This window comes from Lampris incognitus, chromosome 16, assembly GCF_029633865.1.
Source record: "Lampris incognitus isolate fLamInc1 chromosome 16, fLamInc1.hap2, whole genome shotgun sequence".
Lineage (NCBI taxonomy): Eukaryota > Metazoa > Chordata > Actinopteri > Lampriformes > Lampridae > Lampris > Lampris incognitus.
The window spans coordinates 41,851,980-41,871,286 of NC_079226.1; the positions used below are offsets into that span (position 1 = coordinate 41,851,980).

Sequence of the window (19,307 nt, forward strand, 5' to 3'; positions counted from 1 at the left end):
AACATGTAAACTACGTCACATAACGTGATGTCAACATGTAAACTACGTCCCATAACGTGATGTCAACATGTAAACTACGTCACATAACGTGAGGTCAACATGTAAACTACGTCCAATAACGTGATGTCAACATGTAAACTATGTCCCATAACTTGAGGTCAACATGTAAACTATGTCCCATAACGTGAGGTCAACATGTAAACTACGTCACATAACGTGATGTCAACATGTAAACTACGTCCCATAACGTGATGTCAACATGTAAACTACGTCACATAACGTGAGGTCAACATGTAAACTACGTCCCATAACGTGATGTCAACATGTAAACTATGTCCCATAACTTGAGGTCAACATGTAAACTACGTCCCATAACGTGAGGTCAACATGTAAACTACGTCACATAACGTGGGGTCAACATGTAAACTACGTCACATAACGTGATGTCAACATGTAAACTGCGTCCCATAACGTGAGGTCAACATGTAAACTGAGTCCCATAACGTGAGGTCAACATGTAAACTGTGTCCCATAACGTGAGGTCAACATGTAAACTGCGTCCCATAACGTGGGGTCAACATGTAAACTGTGTCCCATAACGTGAGGTCAACATGTAAACTACGTCACATAACATGAGGTCAACATGTAAACTGCGTCCATAACGTGATGTCAACATGTAAACTGCGTCCCATAACGTGATGTCAACATGTAAACTATGTCCCATAACGTGAGGTCAACATGTAAACTACGTCACATAACGTGGGGTCAACATGTAAACTGCGTCCCATAACGTGATGTCAACATGTAAACTACGTCCCATAACGTGATGTCAACATGTAAACTACGTCCCATAACGTGATGTCAACATGTAAACTACGTCACATAACGTGATGTCAACATGTAAACTGTGTCCCATAACGTGGGGTCAACATGTAAACTACGTCCCATAACGTCAGGTCAACATGTAAACTACGTCACATAACGTGATGTCAACATGTAAACTGCGTCCCATAACGTGAGGTCAACATGTAAACTACGTCACATAACGTGAGGTCAACATGTAAACTGTGTCCCATAACGTGGGGTCAACATGTAAACTACGTCCCATAACGTGATGTCAACATGTAAACTACGTCACATAACTTGAGTTCAACATGTAAACTACGTCACATAACGTGGGTCTCAGTCTGGACACGGAGAGGACGGAACCACCTCCAGCTTTTCTACACAGAGAAGTTAGACAGAACAGAGAGAGTGGACATTCACTCCTGCTACCACAGCAACTTCTCCTCCTCCTCCTCTTTGTCCTGTTCCTCCTCCTCCTCCTCATTCTTCTGCTGTTTTCCTCTCTACTGACAAAGAGCACTGACGCAACTTAACAAGCCACAACACCCCCAACACACAAACACACACACACACACACACACGTGGGCACACGTGCACGCACACACACACTACACACACGTACACATACACACATATGTGCACACACACACTACACAGACTATACACACAGACTACACACACTGCACACACACATGTACACAGTACACGCACACACACGTACACATGCACACACACGCACACACACACACTATACACACGTACACTTGCACACACACACTACACACACATGTACACACACACAATACACACAGTCCACATGCACATACACTATACACACACATCACACATGCATGTACACATACACACACTACACACACACGTTCACACACACACACACACACACACACACACACACACACACACGATAGCTGATTGATGAATAAGTTACAGGTAACTTAAGTAACCCTTGAGTATATGTATCTCTAGTAACCTGAGACAAACACACATGAAGCATCTGTCACACCCCCATCACATGCAACCACACAGGTACACACACACACACACACACACACACACACACACTCACACACACACACACACACTCACACACACTCACACACACGCAAAGACAAACACACACACACACACACACACACACACAAAGACAAACACACACACACACACACACACACACACACACACACACACACACACACACAAAGACACACAAAGACAAACACACACACACACAAAGACACACACACACACACACACACAGAGGGAAGGCTTTGTTCTCCGGTTCCCACGGTTACCAGGGAGAGGTAATGCAACCGGGAAAGGAGCCTTGGGAGCGAGGGAAGGCACGCGGGAAAAGGAGGAAAAGGAGTTGAGACAAAACACGATGACGTCATGCTCCTCAGCTGGGCCTCCTGCCCCTCCTGTCCAACCCCCACTCACGCCTCCCCGCCCACTCACGCCTCCCCGCCTCAGGTGTCCCACACAGCAAACTCCTGGCAGGCTCATCTTACTTTACGTACGATGGGAAAACAAGTCCACAAAGTAAACTTGCTCGTGCCATGTGCTACGTCAGCTAGCTCCACCCTCTAGGGTCCTCCATCCTCCAGTGTCCTCCCTGAGCTGCAGCCTGGTGGTCACTATCAGCTGCTTCAGCAGAGGGGCGGAGGCAGTAATACCTAGCTGGCACTCTCACTTTCTGGACCTGGTTCTCCCCTGAAGGCGGCTCACTTGGGGGGAGAAACAGATGGAATATTTTGTGGCTGTGGAGCGGAGGAGTCCAGCACGTCAGCGTCCTCCTCCTCCTCCTCCTCCTCCTCCTCCTCCTCCTCCTCCCTGTTGCCCTGCAGCCCTGCAGAGAGCGGGGCAGCAGGCTTATAGTGTCACGTTACACCGCCTCACACAATGGAAGGCTGGGGGGGGGGAGGAGAGGGAGGGGGAGGGGGGGAGGGGGGCTGCCCCCTCGCTATTGTTCCTCCTCCAGGAGACCAGAAGGATCTGCTGGACCAGGCCAGGCTCTGTCTGCTGGGGATCAGACACCCCACTAACACCCATGGCCCACATGTGTGTGTGTGTGTGTGTGTGTGTGTGTGTGTGTGTGTGTGATGACCTGGGCTGAGGGACAACATGTTGGCTGTGTGTGTGTGTCCTGGTCACTGAACTAGCGCCTCCTCTGGTCAGTCGGGGCGCCTGTTCGGGGGGGGGGGCTGGGGGGAATAGCGTGATCCTCCCATGTGCTACACCCCCCTGGGGAAACTCCTCACTCCAACACACACCACCTCACACCACCCACCCCAACAACCACCATCTCACACCACCCACTCCAACACACACCACCTCACACCACCCACTCCAACACACACCACCTCACACCACCCACTCCAACACACACCATCTCACACCACCCACTCCAACACACACCACCTCACACCACCCACTCCAACACACACCACCTCACACCACCCACTCCAACACACACCACCTCACACCACCCACTCCAACACACACCACCTCACACCACCCACTCCAACAACCACTATCTCACACCACCCACTCCAACACACACCACCTCACACCACCCACTCCAACAACCACTATCTCACACCACCCACTCCAACACACACCACCTCACATAACCCACTCCAACACACACCATCTCACACCACCCACTCCAACACACACCACCTCACACCACCCACTCCAACACACACCATCTCACACCACCCACTCCAACACACACTATCTCACACCACCCACTCCAACAACCACTATCTCACACCACCCACTCCAACACACACCACCTCACACCACCCACTCCAACAACCACCACCTCACACCACCCACTCCAACACACACCACCTCACACCACCCACTCCAACAACCACTATCTCACACCACCCACTCCAACACACACCATCTCACACCACCCACTCCAACACACACCACCTCACATAACCCACTCCAACACACACCACCTCACACCACCCACCCCAACACACACCACCTCACACCACCCACTCCAACACACACCACCTCACACCACCCACTCCAACACACACCACCTCACATAACCCACTCCAACACACACCATCTCACAGCACCCACTCCAACACACACCACCTCACACCACCCACTCCAACAACCACCACCTCACATAACCCACTCCAACACACACCACCTCACACCACCCACTCCAACACACACCATCTCACACCACCCACTCCAACAACCACCACCTCACACCACCCACTCCAACACACACCACCTCACACCACCCAGTCCAACAACCACTATCTCACACCACCCACTCCAACACACACCACCTCACATAACCCACTCCAACAACCACTATCTCACACCACCCACTCCAACACACACCATCTCACACCACCCACTCCAACACACACCATCTCACACCACCCACTCCAACACACACCATCTCACACCACCCACTCCAACACACACCACCTCACACCACCCACTCCAACACACACCACCTCACATAACCCACTCCAACAACCACTATCTCACACCACCCACTCCAACACACACTATCTCACACCACCCACTCCAACACACACCATCTCACACCACCCACTCCAACACACACCATCTCACTCCACCCACCCCAACACACACCACCTCACACCACCCACTCCAACACACACCACCTCACATAACCCACTCCAACACACACCATCTCACACCACCCACTCCAACACACACCACCTCACATAACCCACTCCAACACACACCACCTCACATAACCCACTCCAACACACACCATCTCACACCACCCACTCCAACACACACCACCTCACATAACCCACTCCAACACACACCATCTCACTCCACCCACTCCAACACACACCACCTCACATAACCCACTCCAACACACACCATCTCACACCACCCACTCCAGCATACACCATCTCACACCACCCACTCCAGCACACACCACCTCACACCACCCACTCCAACACACACCATCTCACTCCACCCACTCCAACACACACCACCTCACATAACCCACTCCAGCACACACCATCTCACACCACCCACTCCAGCACACACCACCTCACACCACCCACTCCCACACAGACATCAGCAGTAATTAAGGTCATGCAACTGGGTGTGAAGGCACATATGTGTGTATGATGGACAGAGAGTGTGTGAGACGGAGTGTGTGTGTGTGTGTGTGTGTGTGTGTGTGTGTGTGTGTGTGTGTGTGTGTGTGTGTGTGTGTGTGTGTGTGTGTGTGTGTGTGAGGTCAGGACGTAGTTACAGATTAACCATCAAGCGACAGATTAACCCACTCCCGTCCAGAATGACCCATTTGGCACAATGTGCAGTATGTAAACAGGCAAAGCCTGGAAAGTAGAATTAACACTCTCACATCCCTCCAAGACTCACACACACTCAAACAAATGTGACTAAATCCAAAACACAGGGGGTCAGATTCTGCACACGAGATTCAAATAATTCCCCCCCTCCCTTCTTCTCCCAATTGTATTCGGCCAATTACCCCACCCGTCCGAGCCGTCCCGGTCTCTGCTCCACCCGCTCTGCCGATCCGGGGAGGGCTGCGGACTACCACAGGCCTCCTCCCATACATGTGGAGTCGCCAGCCGCTTCTTTTCACCTGACAGGGAGGAGTTTCACCAGGGGAGCTGATAAGCAGCGAGGGACCGGGGAAGCCTGCAAACCGGGATGAGCTCGGCGTCGGCGGAGCCGCCGGAACATCAGCGCCTTTTCCAAGGTAGCCAAGAAAACAGTGTTGCACATCTGAGTAACGCAAAAAGTGTTACCGACCCGAACACACACAGTGAGATGATCGTTTCTTCCCGGCTCTTACTGACAAATCGAGAATACAATGAATCACCTCCATCAGAACACTGAATAATAAATATGGCCGCCGACAGCTTTAGATGCAAAAACACATTGGGGGGGGGGGGGTAAGAGAATTAAAGCCAAATACACTAAACCCATTTCTCTCTCACACACAAACACACACACACAAACACACACACGTGCACACCCTTTCTTCATTGAACAAATGTATAACAGCATACATGCAGAGACACACACGTAAAGTCAGCAAGGCAAGCAAGCACACACACACACACACACACACACACACACACACACACACACACACACACACACACACAGGATTTATGGTTCTGGCTATCAACCAAAGTTAGCTTTGAGAGGATGGTTGCTTTTGGATTACCGTGTTTGGCATCTACACATGTACACACACACACACACACACACACACACACACACACACACACACACACACACACACACACACACACACACACACACACACACACACACACTACTGAAGTGCCAGGGCTTATCAATGCTGAAGTGATGGTGGTTTTCTAATGAAAAATCTGATATGGATGTTAAATCTTCCTCCTTCCTCTGTATGCAGATGCACATCGAGTGATATGCACGTAAACCGATATGGTTTAGCAGTTTACCATGATATCACTTCCTCCAAACACTGGCTGTGTGAACTGCTTGGCTAGACTTGATCAGTCACCTCCCAATGTGATGTCACAATGAGCTAGACTTGATCAGTCACCTCCCAATGTGATGTCACAATGAGCTAGACTTGATCAGTCACCTCCCAATGTGATGTCACAATGAGCTAGATTTGATCAGTCGCCTCCCAATGTGATGTCACAATGAGCTAGACTTGATCAGTCACCTCCCAATGTGATGTCACAATGAGCTAGATTTGATCAGTCGCCTCCCAATGTGATGTCACAATGAGCTAGACTTGATCAGTCACCACCCAATGTGATGTCACAATGAGCTAGACTTGATCAGTCACCACCCAATGTGATGTCACAATGAGCTAGACTTGATCAGTCGCCTCCCAATGTGATGTCACAATGAGCTAGATTTGATCAGTCGCCTCCCAATGTGATGTCACAATGAGCTAGACTTGATCAGTCACCTCCCAATGTGATGTCACAATGAGCTAGACTTGATCAGTCACCACCCATGTGATGTCACAATGAGCTAGACTTGATCAGTCACCTCCCAATGTGATGTCAAAATGAGCTAGACTTGATCAGTCGCCTCCCAATGTGATGTCACAATGAGCTAGACTTGATCAGTCACCACCCAATGTGATGTCACAATGAGCTAGACTTGATCAGTCACCACCCAATGTGATGTCACAATGAGCTAGACTTGATCAGTCACCACCCAATGTGATGTCACAATGAGCTAGACTTGATCAGTCACCACCCAATGTGATGTCACAATGAGCTAGACTTGATCAGTCGCCTCCCAATGTGATGTCACAATGAGCTAGATTTGATCAGTCGCCTCCCAATGTGATGTCACAATGAGCTAGATTTGATCAGTCGCCTCCCAATGTGATGTCACAATGAGCTAGACTTGATCAGTCACCTCCCAATGTGATGTCACAATGAGCTAGACTTGATCAGTCACCACCCAATGTGATGTCACAATGAGCTAGACTTGATCAGTCACCACCCAATGTGATGTCACAATGAGCTAGACTTGATCAGTCACCACCCAATGTGATGTCACAATGAGCTAGACTTGATCAGTCGCCTCCCAATGTGATGTCACAATGAGCTAGATTTGATCAGTCGCCTCCCAATGTGATGTCACAATGAGCTAGATTTGATCAGTCGCCCCCCATTGTGATGTCACAATGAGCTAGACTTGATCAGTCACCTCCCAATGTGATGTCACAATGAGCTAGACTTGATCAGTCGCCTCCCAATGTGATTTCACAATGAGCTAGATTTGATCAGTCGCCTCCCAATGTGATGTCACAATGAGCTAGATTTGATCAGTCACCTCCCAATGTGATGTCACAATGAGCTAGATTTGATCATTCGCCTCCCAATGTGATGTCACATTGAGCTAGATTTGATCATTCGCCTCCCAATGTGATGTCACAATGAGCTAGATATAATCATTCGCCTCCCAATGTGATGTCACAATGAGCAAGATTTGATCAGTCGCCTCCCAATGTGATGTCACATTGAGCTAGATTTGATCATTCGCCTCCCAATGTGATGTCACATTGAGCTAGATTTGATCATTCGCCTCCCAATGTGATTTCACATTGAGCTAGATTTGATAATTCGCCTCCCAATGTGATGTCACATTGAGATAGATTTGATCAGTCACCTCCCAATGTGATGTCACATTGAGCTAGATTTGATCAGTCACCTCCAAATGTGATGTCACATTGAGCTAGATTTGATCAGTCACCTCCCAATGTGATGTCACATTGCGCTAGATTTGATCATTCCCCTCCCAATGTGATGTCACAGTCAGCTAGATTTGATCATTCACCTCCCAATGTGATGTCATATTGACCTAGATCTGATCATTCACCTCCCAATGTGATGTCACATTGACCTAGATTTGATCATTCACCTCCCAATGTGATGTCACAATGAGCTAGATTTTGAAATGGCTTGTAATGGCAGATTGCCTGTGGACTGGTGGAATAATACCATATCTTTAAAAGTATGGCCTCCTCAGAAGAAATTATGTTTTTTAATCACTTCAAATTGCCATAGTCAGAGCAGACAATCAGCTTGACAAGTCTTGGTCACCAGACAGGACAAACGACGTGACCCTCACAACCTCGAATAGGGATGAGGGAACGCGACGAGGGAAGGAATCGGCAGGAATAAGGAGAAATGAACAGTATTGAGAAGGAGGGAAAGTGTGTCCATCATCATCATCATCATGGTGTTGACAAGGCACAGAGCTAAGCTTCAGTGGCCCAGTGGTTAGCACTGTTGCCTCACAGAAAGAAGGTCCTGGGTTCGAACCCAGACCGCTCCAGGTCCTTTCTGTGTGGAGTTTGCATGTTCTCCACTTGGCTGCGTGGGTTTTCCTCCGGGTGCTCGGGTTTCCCCCCACCATCAAAAAGACATGCATGATAGGGTTAATACTCCCGCCTGTGCGCCTGAGCAAGGCGATAGAAAGAAGAACTGGAGTTGGTCCCCGGGCGCTGCAGCTGCCCACTGCTCCTATACAATAGGATGGATTAAATGCAGAAGACACATTTCATTGTACGGATGAGTCATGGACCAAAAAATAGAAAAGAAAAATAAAACAGCCTGCCCCCGTTACTGGCTAGGGAGAAAAAGACTGTATGGACTCTCAATCTGCCAGAGAAAACTAAAGCTAATTTCCCATGTGCGTGACTTAGAACGTGCTAAAAACAAAATATAACTAGATCATTAACATCATAATCACAGCCCAATGGTTTTGTTCCTGACACCTCACGTCGGTCAGGTCGAGCCACATCAGGCCGGTTTCATGTAGTCTGAGGAGGCCATAAGTCAAGCTGAAACTAGTTGAAAATCTAGCTGTCTCTTCTTGGTTTCAGACAGGAAACTAGACGGAGCATTTTGGAATAGCCGTGATCCGAAGGTACTCTGTCGGTGAAGACGAGCTAAGAGGTATATCCAAGATGTGAAAAGTTGTGTTCAGTTTCATTGCAATGACTAATGGGACTGGCCACTTACTGATAAGTTCAGCAGAAAGCAGTTGACATCAAGAAAATTATGATGCGTGACTTCTGGTATTTTTAGTACGTCAGCGATTGCCTTCTGTCAGAAATATACTATCAGAAAATCACTCCGGTGTATCTATCGTAGTGCAAAATCGATAAATGGCCCAGGGCGGCACGGTGGAGCAGTGGTTACCACGGTCGCCTCACAACAAGAAGGTCCTGGGTTCGAGCCCTGGGGAAGGGACCCGGAACAACCTTTGACCCGGGACAACCTTGTCCCAGGTCGTCCTCTGTGTGGAGTTTGCATGTTCTCCCCGTGTCTGTGTAGGTTTCCTCTGGGTGCTCCGGTTTCCCCCCACAGTCCAAAGACATGTAGGTCAGGTGAATCGGCCCCACTAAATTGCCCTCAGGTGTGAATGTGTGTGTGTGTGTGTCGGCCCTGTGTGATGACCCGGCGGCCTGTCCAGGGTGTCCCCCCACCTGCCGCCCAACGACTGCTGGGATAGGCTCCAGAATCCCGCGACCCTGAGAGCAGGATAAGTGGTTTAGATAATGAATGAATGAATGGCCCAAGGCCAACAAGTCTATTGTAACATTTTACACCATACTGATGGTATGGACGTATTGAAGAACCACACTGTAAGTAAGGGCACGTCCAAAATCCTGCATGTACATTTTGAGTGAGCCATGCTATCATGTGTTCTACAGCTCAAATGTGCACTGCTCAATCTATGCGAAACATGGCTGACAGTGTGGATGAGCCCAGAGTGAATTGAGCTCAAAGTTAATTGGACTCCAGCCTCTGCATGATACCGCAGGCTACTTCCGGGTATCAATAACTGCTGCAAGTTACCACTCCCTGATCAGGTCTCACACACTGTTGGCCCGGAGGATCAAGGTTCATCTATGAATATTGACACGTTCAATTGTCAATAAAACAATGAACTACACACACGGTCAAAACCAGACCCCTGTCAGCAACGTGCATGTATAGGCTACATCAGCCTGTGGGGCAATTGGACATGTTTCTAATACCAAAGCTGAAATAGTAAATCAAGAAGAAACACAGGATGGCAAAAAAAGCACACCAACTCGACCCACACACTCACACTGCGTCATCACCACACGAGTGAATCAGCTGAGGATCAAATAACAGCTCCAAACAGGAAGACAGACGGAACGAGAGCGAAGAAGGCACCAAGACAAACTGAAAAGAAGAGGTAATCGACAATCCACTCTGTTATTAACGCCCCTGTAATCAACTCAGATATGAGTTAATACTACACTCAGGCCGATCCAACAACATAATGACTACTCAGTCTGGATGAGTTTCCCTCAGTAAGGTCTTGTGATGAATTTTAATGTGCTATGTTAAAAATTCCCAGGTCAGACCTTAACTTGAGCCTGGTGCAGTGGTTCTGAAAGCCACAATCCTGAAGTCTTACATAACCTACTTTGTATCAGTGGCCCATTTAAACCAAACGAATCTATGAAGCGCCACATGGTGAAGGCCCTTTTACTTGCCCCGTTCTTCTGGTTACTGTCTAGTAGGGTTGGGCATCGTTTGGATTTTAACGATTCTGATTCCGATTCTGCTTTTCAATTCCGGTTCTTTGAGAGGCGGGGTCAAAATAGGTCACGTGCTGATTTCACAGAAGAAATTTTATTTAAAAAAAAAACTTTATACAAGCCATTCTGTTTTAAGAACGGATCCTTCGTGTGAATGGCTCATTCTTATGTTTACATCACAGTCCCACCCTGGTCCGGACTACCAGGTATTAAAGTCCTTAAATCAGAAACACTTCTGGTTCAGAAAAATTTGCATGTCTGCCTTCTCAGGCTGTGTACGTGAGTGTTCAGCACAGAAAAAACACGTTTCAGTATTTGAATACAGTCGCTCATGGTCTCGCTGTTGCAAAGAAGACAAACATTATTAATTTTCCCTACACAATTGCGACAAGGTGCTGCTTGCTGTGTGCTCAGGCTTGCTGAAGAGGACGCCGAGGCAGGAGATGGAGACCGGCGCAACATGTCCAACACGGTACACTGGCTCATCTGTGCACCGCGTAGGTGAAGGTGCTTGGCCATATTTGTTGTGCATCCTCCCTTGCACGAAATAATTTTGCCACAGGCGTTGCACTGAAGCTACACTTTCCACCGCCGCTTGCTCTGGTCCACGATGGCGCACATTTCACTTAAGGAGGCAGAAACTACGGAAGCCGCATGCCGCCACCACAGCAACTGAAACTGAAATTATTTAGGAACCGATAGGCAGAATCGAAATTCAAATTTCTTAACGACCCCTTTCTCCACGCCCAGCCCTACTGTCTCATAGGACTTTGCTGGGAACAATTACACAGAACACAGGACTCACAAACACTTGTCGTTTCACTTCATGCACTTGCGTACATGACATTAAACGAAAGGCCGTTTCCCCCAGCCCACAGCAGTACAACACAAACACAAAAACACATCCAAAGACTACAAGAACACACATATCCAAACTAACACACATGTCAAAACTAAAAAAAAAAAAATCACTGTCCAAGGGAACGAACACTAGGCAGGAGGTCTGTCGGAACCGCCAGTCTGCATGGGTTAGCAGTTAGCTTAGCCTGCCCCGCTTCCGCTTCCTGTCAGACGTTTCCTCTGCATTTCCTCCTCGGGCACAACTCCAGGCAGGTGCCGTGGTCCCCAGGCACCACCAGACGAAGCAGACTCACCGCATGAAGCAGACTAAGCTCTCCCTGCCGATCAAGCGCCAGCTCTCGACACACCTCCCCGCACTCCTCACGACAACATCAAAAACACCACAGCCAACACCAGGTGAGGCCGCCACCAGACTGCCCTCGGTGTTATCGGAACTGCCGGTCTGCATGGGCTTAGTTGGCTTAGCCTGCCCCGCTCTCCCAGCCGATCCAGCACCAGCTCTCCCAGCCATCAAACGAAGATAAAACTTAAGACTCAGACGAAGCTGCCATAAAACTGAATTTGTGCCACCATCTTCCGACACTGGCACTATGTGAAGCCTCTGCAAACGCGAATACGTGCAGCTATCTTCCCACACAGCTACGTAGCGTTTCACATCTCCATCATAGCTGTGAAATGCAGAAGATAGGTATCTTCATCAGCTGCCCCCACTTCCTCCCTGCTAATCCACCGCATTTCCTGATTCACTATCTCCACATCATCCAACCATCTCTCTCTCTCATTGTCTTTATTCATCAGCCCCTCAAAGTACTCCTTCCGACTTCTCAACACTCCCCTCACTTGTAAGCACATTTCCATCGCTGTCCTTGATCGCCCTAACCTGCTGCACATCCTTCCCAGCTCAGTCCCTCTGTCTGCCCAACCGGTACAAGTCCTTTTCTCCTTCCTTAGTGTCCAACCTCTTGTACAACTCACCATATGCCTTTTCCTTTGCCTTTGCCACCTCTCTATTCACTTTACACTTCATCTTCTTTTACTCCTGTCTAGTTTCTTCATCTCTCTGACTATCCCACTTCTTTGCCAACCTCTTCCTCTGTATTCTTTCCCGTACTTCCATGTTCCACCACCAAGTCTCCTTGTCTTTTGTCTTGTCAGATGACATACCAAGTACCTTCCTAGCTGTCTCCCTCACCATTTCTGCAGTGGTTTTCCAGCCATCCAGCAACTCTTCACTACCACCCAGTGCCTGTCTTAACTCCTCCCTGAACTCCACATAACAGTCTTCCTTCTTCAACTTCCACCATTTGATCCTTTGGTCTGCCTTCACTCACTTCCTATTCTTGATCTCCAAAGTCATCCTGCAGACCATCATTCGATGCTGCCTTGCTACGTCCTCCCCTGTCACCATCTTGCAGTCTCCAATCCCTTTTAGATTGCACCTCCTGCATAAGACATAGTCCACCTATGTGGACCTTCCTCCACTCTTGTACGTCACCCTGTGTTCCTCCCTCTTCTTGAAATATGTATTCACCACAGCCATTTCCATCCTTTTCGCAAAATCCACCACCATCTGTCCTTCCACATTCCTCTCCTTGACTCCATACCTTCCCATCACCTCCTCATCACCTCTGTTTCCTTCACCAACATGTCCATTGAAGTCCGCTCCAATCACCACTCTCTCCTCCTTGGGTACCCTCTCCACCACTTCATCCAACTCACTCAAGACTTCTTCTTTCTCTTCCATCTCATGTAGCTTCAAGTCATTATCATCATCATTATTAATATTACTCAGCCCCTCCAGTGTAACTACATATAGCGGCATGTTTATAATAAGTAAACACATAAACACAATGGATATCATTGGTAAATCTGTTAGTAAAAATGTGTGTATGCTTTTTTTATACATATATCCCGACTTGGGTTGCGGAAGCATCTTGTGATGTAGGCTGAAAGGTACAGGCTACCAATTCCTGCATGCGTGACAAACCCCGGATAGGCCCCTCCTCACGGTATTGACCGGACTTCACTTGTGGAGTTGGCGTAACTTCGGCAGCACTCAGCTGGCTAAAGCCTAACGGGACATCCCACATATCTCTGGCTCATAAGTGCCTAACAAATGGGCAGTCTGGACTCCCAATCCAACCATCACTTGGGTACAACCTGTGGCAGATCCCACCGTTTTCACTCTTGTGTTGCCATGGAACTAGATCCCCTGGGCCAAGCAGTGTGGACCAGCGTCGCGACCTGATCACCACTTTAATCAAGGCTTTAGCGAATGGCTCCGAGAGTTTTTGAAGGACCGTGCTTTGCCCCCCCCCCCCCCAAAGTCCATTGGCGATGCTGCGGAGCAATGGGAGCAGGGAATGTTCATCCTGGAAGCTCCCAGCTCCAAAGGCACACAATGGGCGGCAAGGATCTGATGATCGTCTCTACATGAACCCGGGAAACTTTGTGTGGATACGGCAGCAGCATTGCGACAGAGCAGCCCTTTTTAGGGGCAGCGCTGCTCCCCCCCAGTCAGGGGAAGGCCCAAGAAAATGTGGGCTAAAAACAGCTGTTTCCCATGTCTCCTGACTGGAATACCGCGTCCAGTGGGAAATCCATTTCTTGCAGGTGAAATAAGGAAGTTTTTACACTACTAACTTTTGGAACCTGGAACATTAGGACTCCTAAGTACTGTGAAAAAGTAGCGGAAAATCGAAAGCACTGGAGAGCTGTCTGCCTGGCTGGTTCCATCAAGGCTGAAACAGACAAACGAATGCATGCGGAAGAAAAGCGCCGCCGCCGAAAAATCCGCCAAGAACAGAGAGCCGCAGGAATGGGTCCACCCCCTACTATCCCCTGTCCACACTGTTCCAGCCTCTTCTATTCTCACCTTGGACTGACAAGCCATCTTCGTTTTAAGCACACACCTTAATCTTTTGGAATGGAGCCTCGGACACGGGAGACGCCAACGACGACGATCCCGACTAAAATTTCTTGCCTTGTCAGACTTACAAAACCTTTAGGAGCACACATTTCACTCATATCCATGTGATTATTTAAAATACTTGCATGAATATGAATGTCTCATACTCACACACAATCATGAAGAAACGCTTTCATGGCACAATTAATTACCATGAAGCAACACCCATAAAATCCCCATGTACAAAGAAGTAAGGCATCTAATCCAACAGGGGAGCAAAGTCGCTTCCAAACAACAGGAAAACTAGAACTTTTCAGAGTCTGAGTTTGGTGTTATAATGAAAACACATTTTATCCATCAGCATTCAATAGACAAACTAAAATTCTGGAAATAATAATGGTGGATGTTAATGAGATGTCCTCAGCTTAGTAAAATTTTGGTGACGTAAAAAGAAAATGGTTTTACCTGAAATCTATTGAGATGTGAAAAAAGTTGGGTACAGGAAGCAGTTCAGCTGTTTTATAAATACAGCAATATGTTTTGCTGTTCAGATAAGCAATGGTATCAGTCGGTGAAGCCCTAATATGCATGAGTGCACTCTATGGCACCAATGAGGCCCGGGTGGGCCAGCAAGGTGGAAAATGCCCTGCTTCACTGTGTTTTCTTCCTGCGTATCATAGGGACACAATGGGATAGAAATGATACGCTCAGAAAAGAAAAAAACAGCCAATTAATGGCAATCAGCACGTTAGGCTTTAAATGGAACATACTGTAGCCAAAAATTAAAGTTCTGGAAGAATCTGGATGTGCACAGAAAAAGGAAATGGTTATTTGTGTTGATGGTATGAGATCTGGTTCTAAAGTGAGCCACAGCATCGATACAAGATGGCAACGAAAATTAGCAGAAAAATCTGCGATGGTTACTGTTGTTGTACAAACACAAGCAAAAAATGTAAGGATGTTTTGATAACTTGGATGCTACCGTCTGCCTCTGCAACATTTGCTATGTGTGTATATCCTCAGCATGAAGTGTGTCTACTGTGCATGTGTATACCTGGTAGTAGGTTCTGATGTGTCTGGTGAGAACGGTCAGATTGTGAAGCCGAAGAGACACGTCGTTGTGCACGTTCTTATTCAGTCGCTGGTGGGTCGGGCTGGGGTCACTATGGAATCATATAAAACACACCACACACACGGACACACACACAACCAAAAATAAGTTATCATGTACAGCTATAAGAAACAGATGCCAGCTGTTTCCGGCTTCCGCCTTCGTAAGATTCTCAGGTCTTGTTTCTCATCCTGATGAGATTCTAATTCTTGGTGATTTCCATATTCATCTGAATAAGGCCGCTGATCCTCTAAGTAAAGCCTTTCTGGCACTAGTTGATACTTTTTGGTTCGCTCAGTTTGTTCAAGAGTCGACTCATTGCAGCGGTAACACCCTTGATTTGGTTTTATCTAAAGGGATAGCTGTTTCTGATCTGATGGTCTTGCCAACCACATCTGCTGTGTCTGATCATTTTCTCATCAAATTTAGATGTAATTGCCACTTGCCACATTGGTCCCTCTACTGTAGCTGCATTTGGCCAGCAGCTGTCTGAAGTCTTGACTCCTTTCACTGTAGAGACTGACTCTGTTAAATTTCACTAGTGACTTAAATGTGGCCCTCTCTAGTCACTTCTATTTGGTTGTACCTCTCACTACCAGAACTAGGCGACTAAAGAGGCCTACACCCTGGTTTAACAATGAGACAAGTTCTCTTAAGCGGGCCTGCAGGAGACTGCAACATAGATGGTGAAAATCAGAATTGGAAGTTTTTTACCTACCGTGGCATGATTGTTTATTGAAATACAAGTTTGCTTTATCTGCTGCAAAAGCAGCGTATCTCTCTCACTTAATCAGTATTAATAAACATAAACCCAGATGTCTCTTTGACGCTGTATCTAAACTAACTAAAAAGCAGCCGTCTACTAGCTGCTCACCATTCATGGCCCATGAGTTTCTAGACTTTTTCTGCAATAAGGTTGATAAGACCATAAACAAAATTATCTCTTCAACTCCAGCTACTCCTGCAGATCCTGTCTTACCAAATTCATATCTATACAATGAGCACTGATAGTCCCTGTTATTAAAACTTTTGAGACTATCTCTGTTGATACTTTGACTAAGCTCGTGTCAGCTTCTAAACCAACTGCTTGTCTACTTGACCCCTTACCAGTAACACTTTTTAAAGACCTCTGGCCTTTCCTGGGACCTACAATGCTAGATATTGTTAATTTATAACTTACTAGTGGCATTGTTCCCAGCAGTTTTAAGACAGCTGTGGTCAAACCTCTACTTTAAAAACACATCTCGATCCAGGGTTTCTTAACAACTATCGACCAGTCTGTAATCTTCCATTTTTTTCTTAAGTACTAGAGAGAGCTGTGTATCAACAACGTTTGACCCATATAAAAGAAAACTATCAATATGAAATTTCGCAGTCAGCTTTCAGGGGCTGTCACTCCACTGAAACTGCTCTGACCAGAGTGGTGAACAATCGTCTATTAGCTATGGACTCTGATTCCACTTCTGTACTTCTAGTACTGGACCTCAGTGCAGTCTTTGACACCATTGATCACTGTATACTATTAGACAGAATAAATTGTAATTATGGTGTCTCTGGCTTAGCTCGCTCTTGGTTTAAGTCCTATCTATCTGGAAGGACAAATTGTGTCTACTATAATATTACATCAAAATTCTCTGATGTTAAATACGGAGTATCTCAGGGCTCGGTTCTTGGCTCTCTACTTTTCTCTCTTTATATTTCACCTCTTGGCCAAATTATACAGAGTCGTGGAAATTTCTATTGCTATGCTGATGATACTCAGCTGTATGGGCCTATGAGGTCTGATGATCATACTCAAATGACATTTAGAGGCCTGCTTGGCTGCTGTGAAAAACTGGATGCCACTAAATTTCCTGCATTTAAATTCAGGTAAAACTGAGATGCTGTTCATTGGCCCTGCTAGACACAGACACCAAATTGATCAAGTAACAATAACAATTGACAACTCTGTGATTTCACAAAGTGTGGCAGCCAAAAATCTTGGGCGTTGAGTTTGATCCCAGCCTTTCCTTTGATAAAAGCACATTAAAGAAAATAAAATTCGATCTTTCCTGCCCATGGCTGATACAAAGACTCTAACACATGCATTTGTTTCATCCAGACTTGATTACTGTAATTTTCTGTTTCCAGGTCTGCTACATTCTAGTACTAACAGTCTTCAGATGGTTCAGAATGCTCCAGCTAGAATCCTAACTATAAAAAAAATGTACCATATAGCACCAATTCTTGCCTCCTTTCATTGGCTTCCTATCCATGTTAGAACAGATTTCGAGGTGCTTCTGTGCTTCTGTGGACATAAAATCCTAAATGGGCTTGCCCCATCTTACCTGTCTGATCTCCTTAAACTGTACATTTTATCTCGAGCTCTCTGCTCTCAAAATACAGGGCTGCTCTCAAAATACAGGGCTCCTGTGTGTACCCAAAGTTGAAAAGAAGTCAGCTGGTGGCAGCAGGGCCTTTCCTATTGGGCCCCGTTCTTGGGGAATAACCTGCCTGCTGCCATCAGACATCCATTCGTTATCTAAACCGCTTATCCTACTCAGGGTCGCGGAGATACTGGATCCTACCCCAGCAGTCATTGCAACCATCAGCCAATCTGCCATCAGACAATCAGAGTCTTTAAATCCAAACTTAAAACTCATCTTTTTGCCTTAACCTACAGGCAGAAGACACTGTTATTTGTCATTGTAAATACATATATGAATTTTCGTTTTCTGCATTTAACCCATCCTATGCTAGGAGCAGTGGGCAACTGTGGTGCAGCACCCGGGGACCAACTCCAGTTCGTTTTTCCTACTGCCTCGGTCAGCAGCACAGACAGGAGTATTAACCCCAACATACATGTCTTTTGATGGTGGGAGGAAACCGGAGCACCTGGAGGAAACCCACACAGACACAGGGGGAATATGCAAACTCTACACAGAAAGGACCTGGGACAGCCTGGGGTTTGAACCCAGGACGTTGCTGTGAGGCAACAGCACTAACCACTGGTTGGGCCACCGTGTGGCCCCGGAAGTACAATTAGTTGCCTTTTAAATGAGTACTTCACGACCTGTACTTCATGGCGGGTCGGTTTCTGTCTCTATGAATTTACCGAGCACTGTTCTGCTGATGAGATTATAGAGTTTTGGATATTGGCTAATGCAAACTGTTCTCTTCTCTCACATGTCTTTTCTCTCCCTCAATGATGCATTCTCCTTTCTATTCACCTGTGTGTGTGAAAGGTATGATGTGAGTCTCCCCTGTGTGCACGTGTAGTCTGTCCTCCTCCCAGGTCTCCATGGTGACAGTGGTCACCAAATGGACACTGCTTGGCATCCTCTTCGTCACATTTTTTTACATCTCTTATAAATCCATATCCTGTTTTAATGTTATAGCCTTCTCTCACTCCGATGTGTAACTAATGTCTTTTCTTGTCTCTTCCCATGTGTATGCGAGTGGTGTGATGTGTCTCCCCTGTG

General features: G+C 47.1%; 1 protein-coding gene across 2 annotated transcripts in view; it reads right to left on the reverse strand.

Moving 5' to 3' along the window:
- Positions 1-19,307, reverse strand: part of ccdc88c (coiled-coil domain containing 88C) — a 107,152-nt gene that overhangs the window by 77,945 nt on the left and 9,900 nt on the right. For both annotated transcript variants that reach the window (XM_056296532.1, XM_056296531.1), the window contains exon 3: positions 15,790-15,898. In XM_056296532.1, the coding sequence (XP_056152507.1) occupies positions 15,790-15,898 (109 nt within the window). The remainder of the gene's footprint in view (positions 1-15,789; positions 15,899-19,307) is intronic.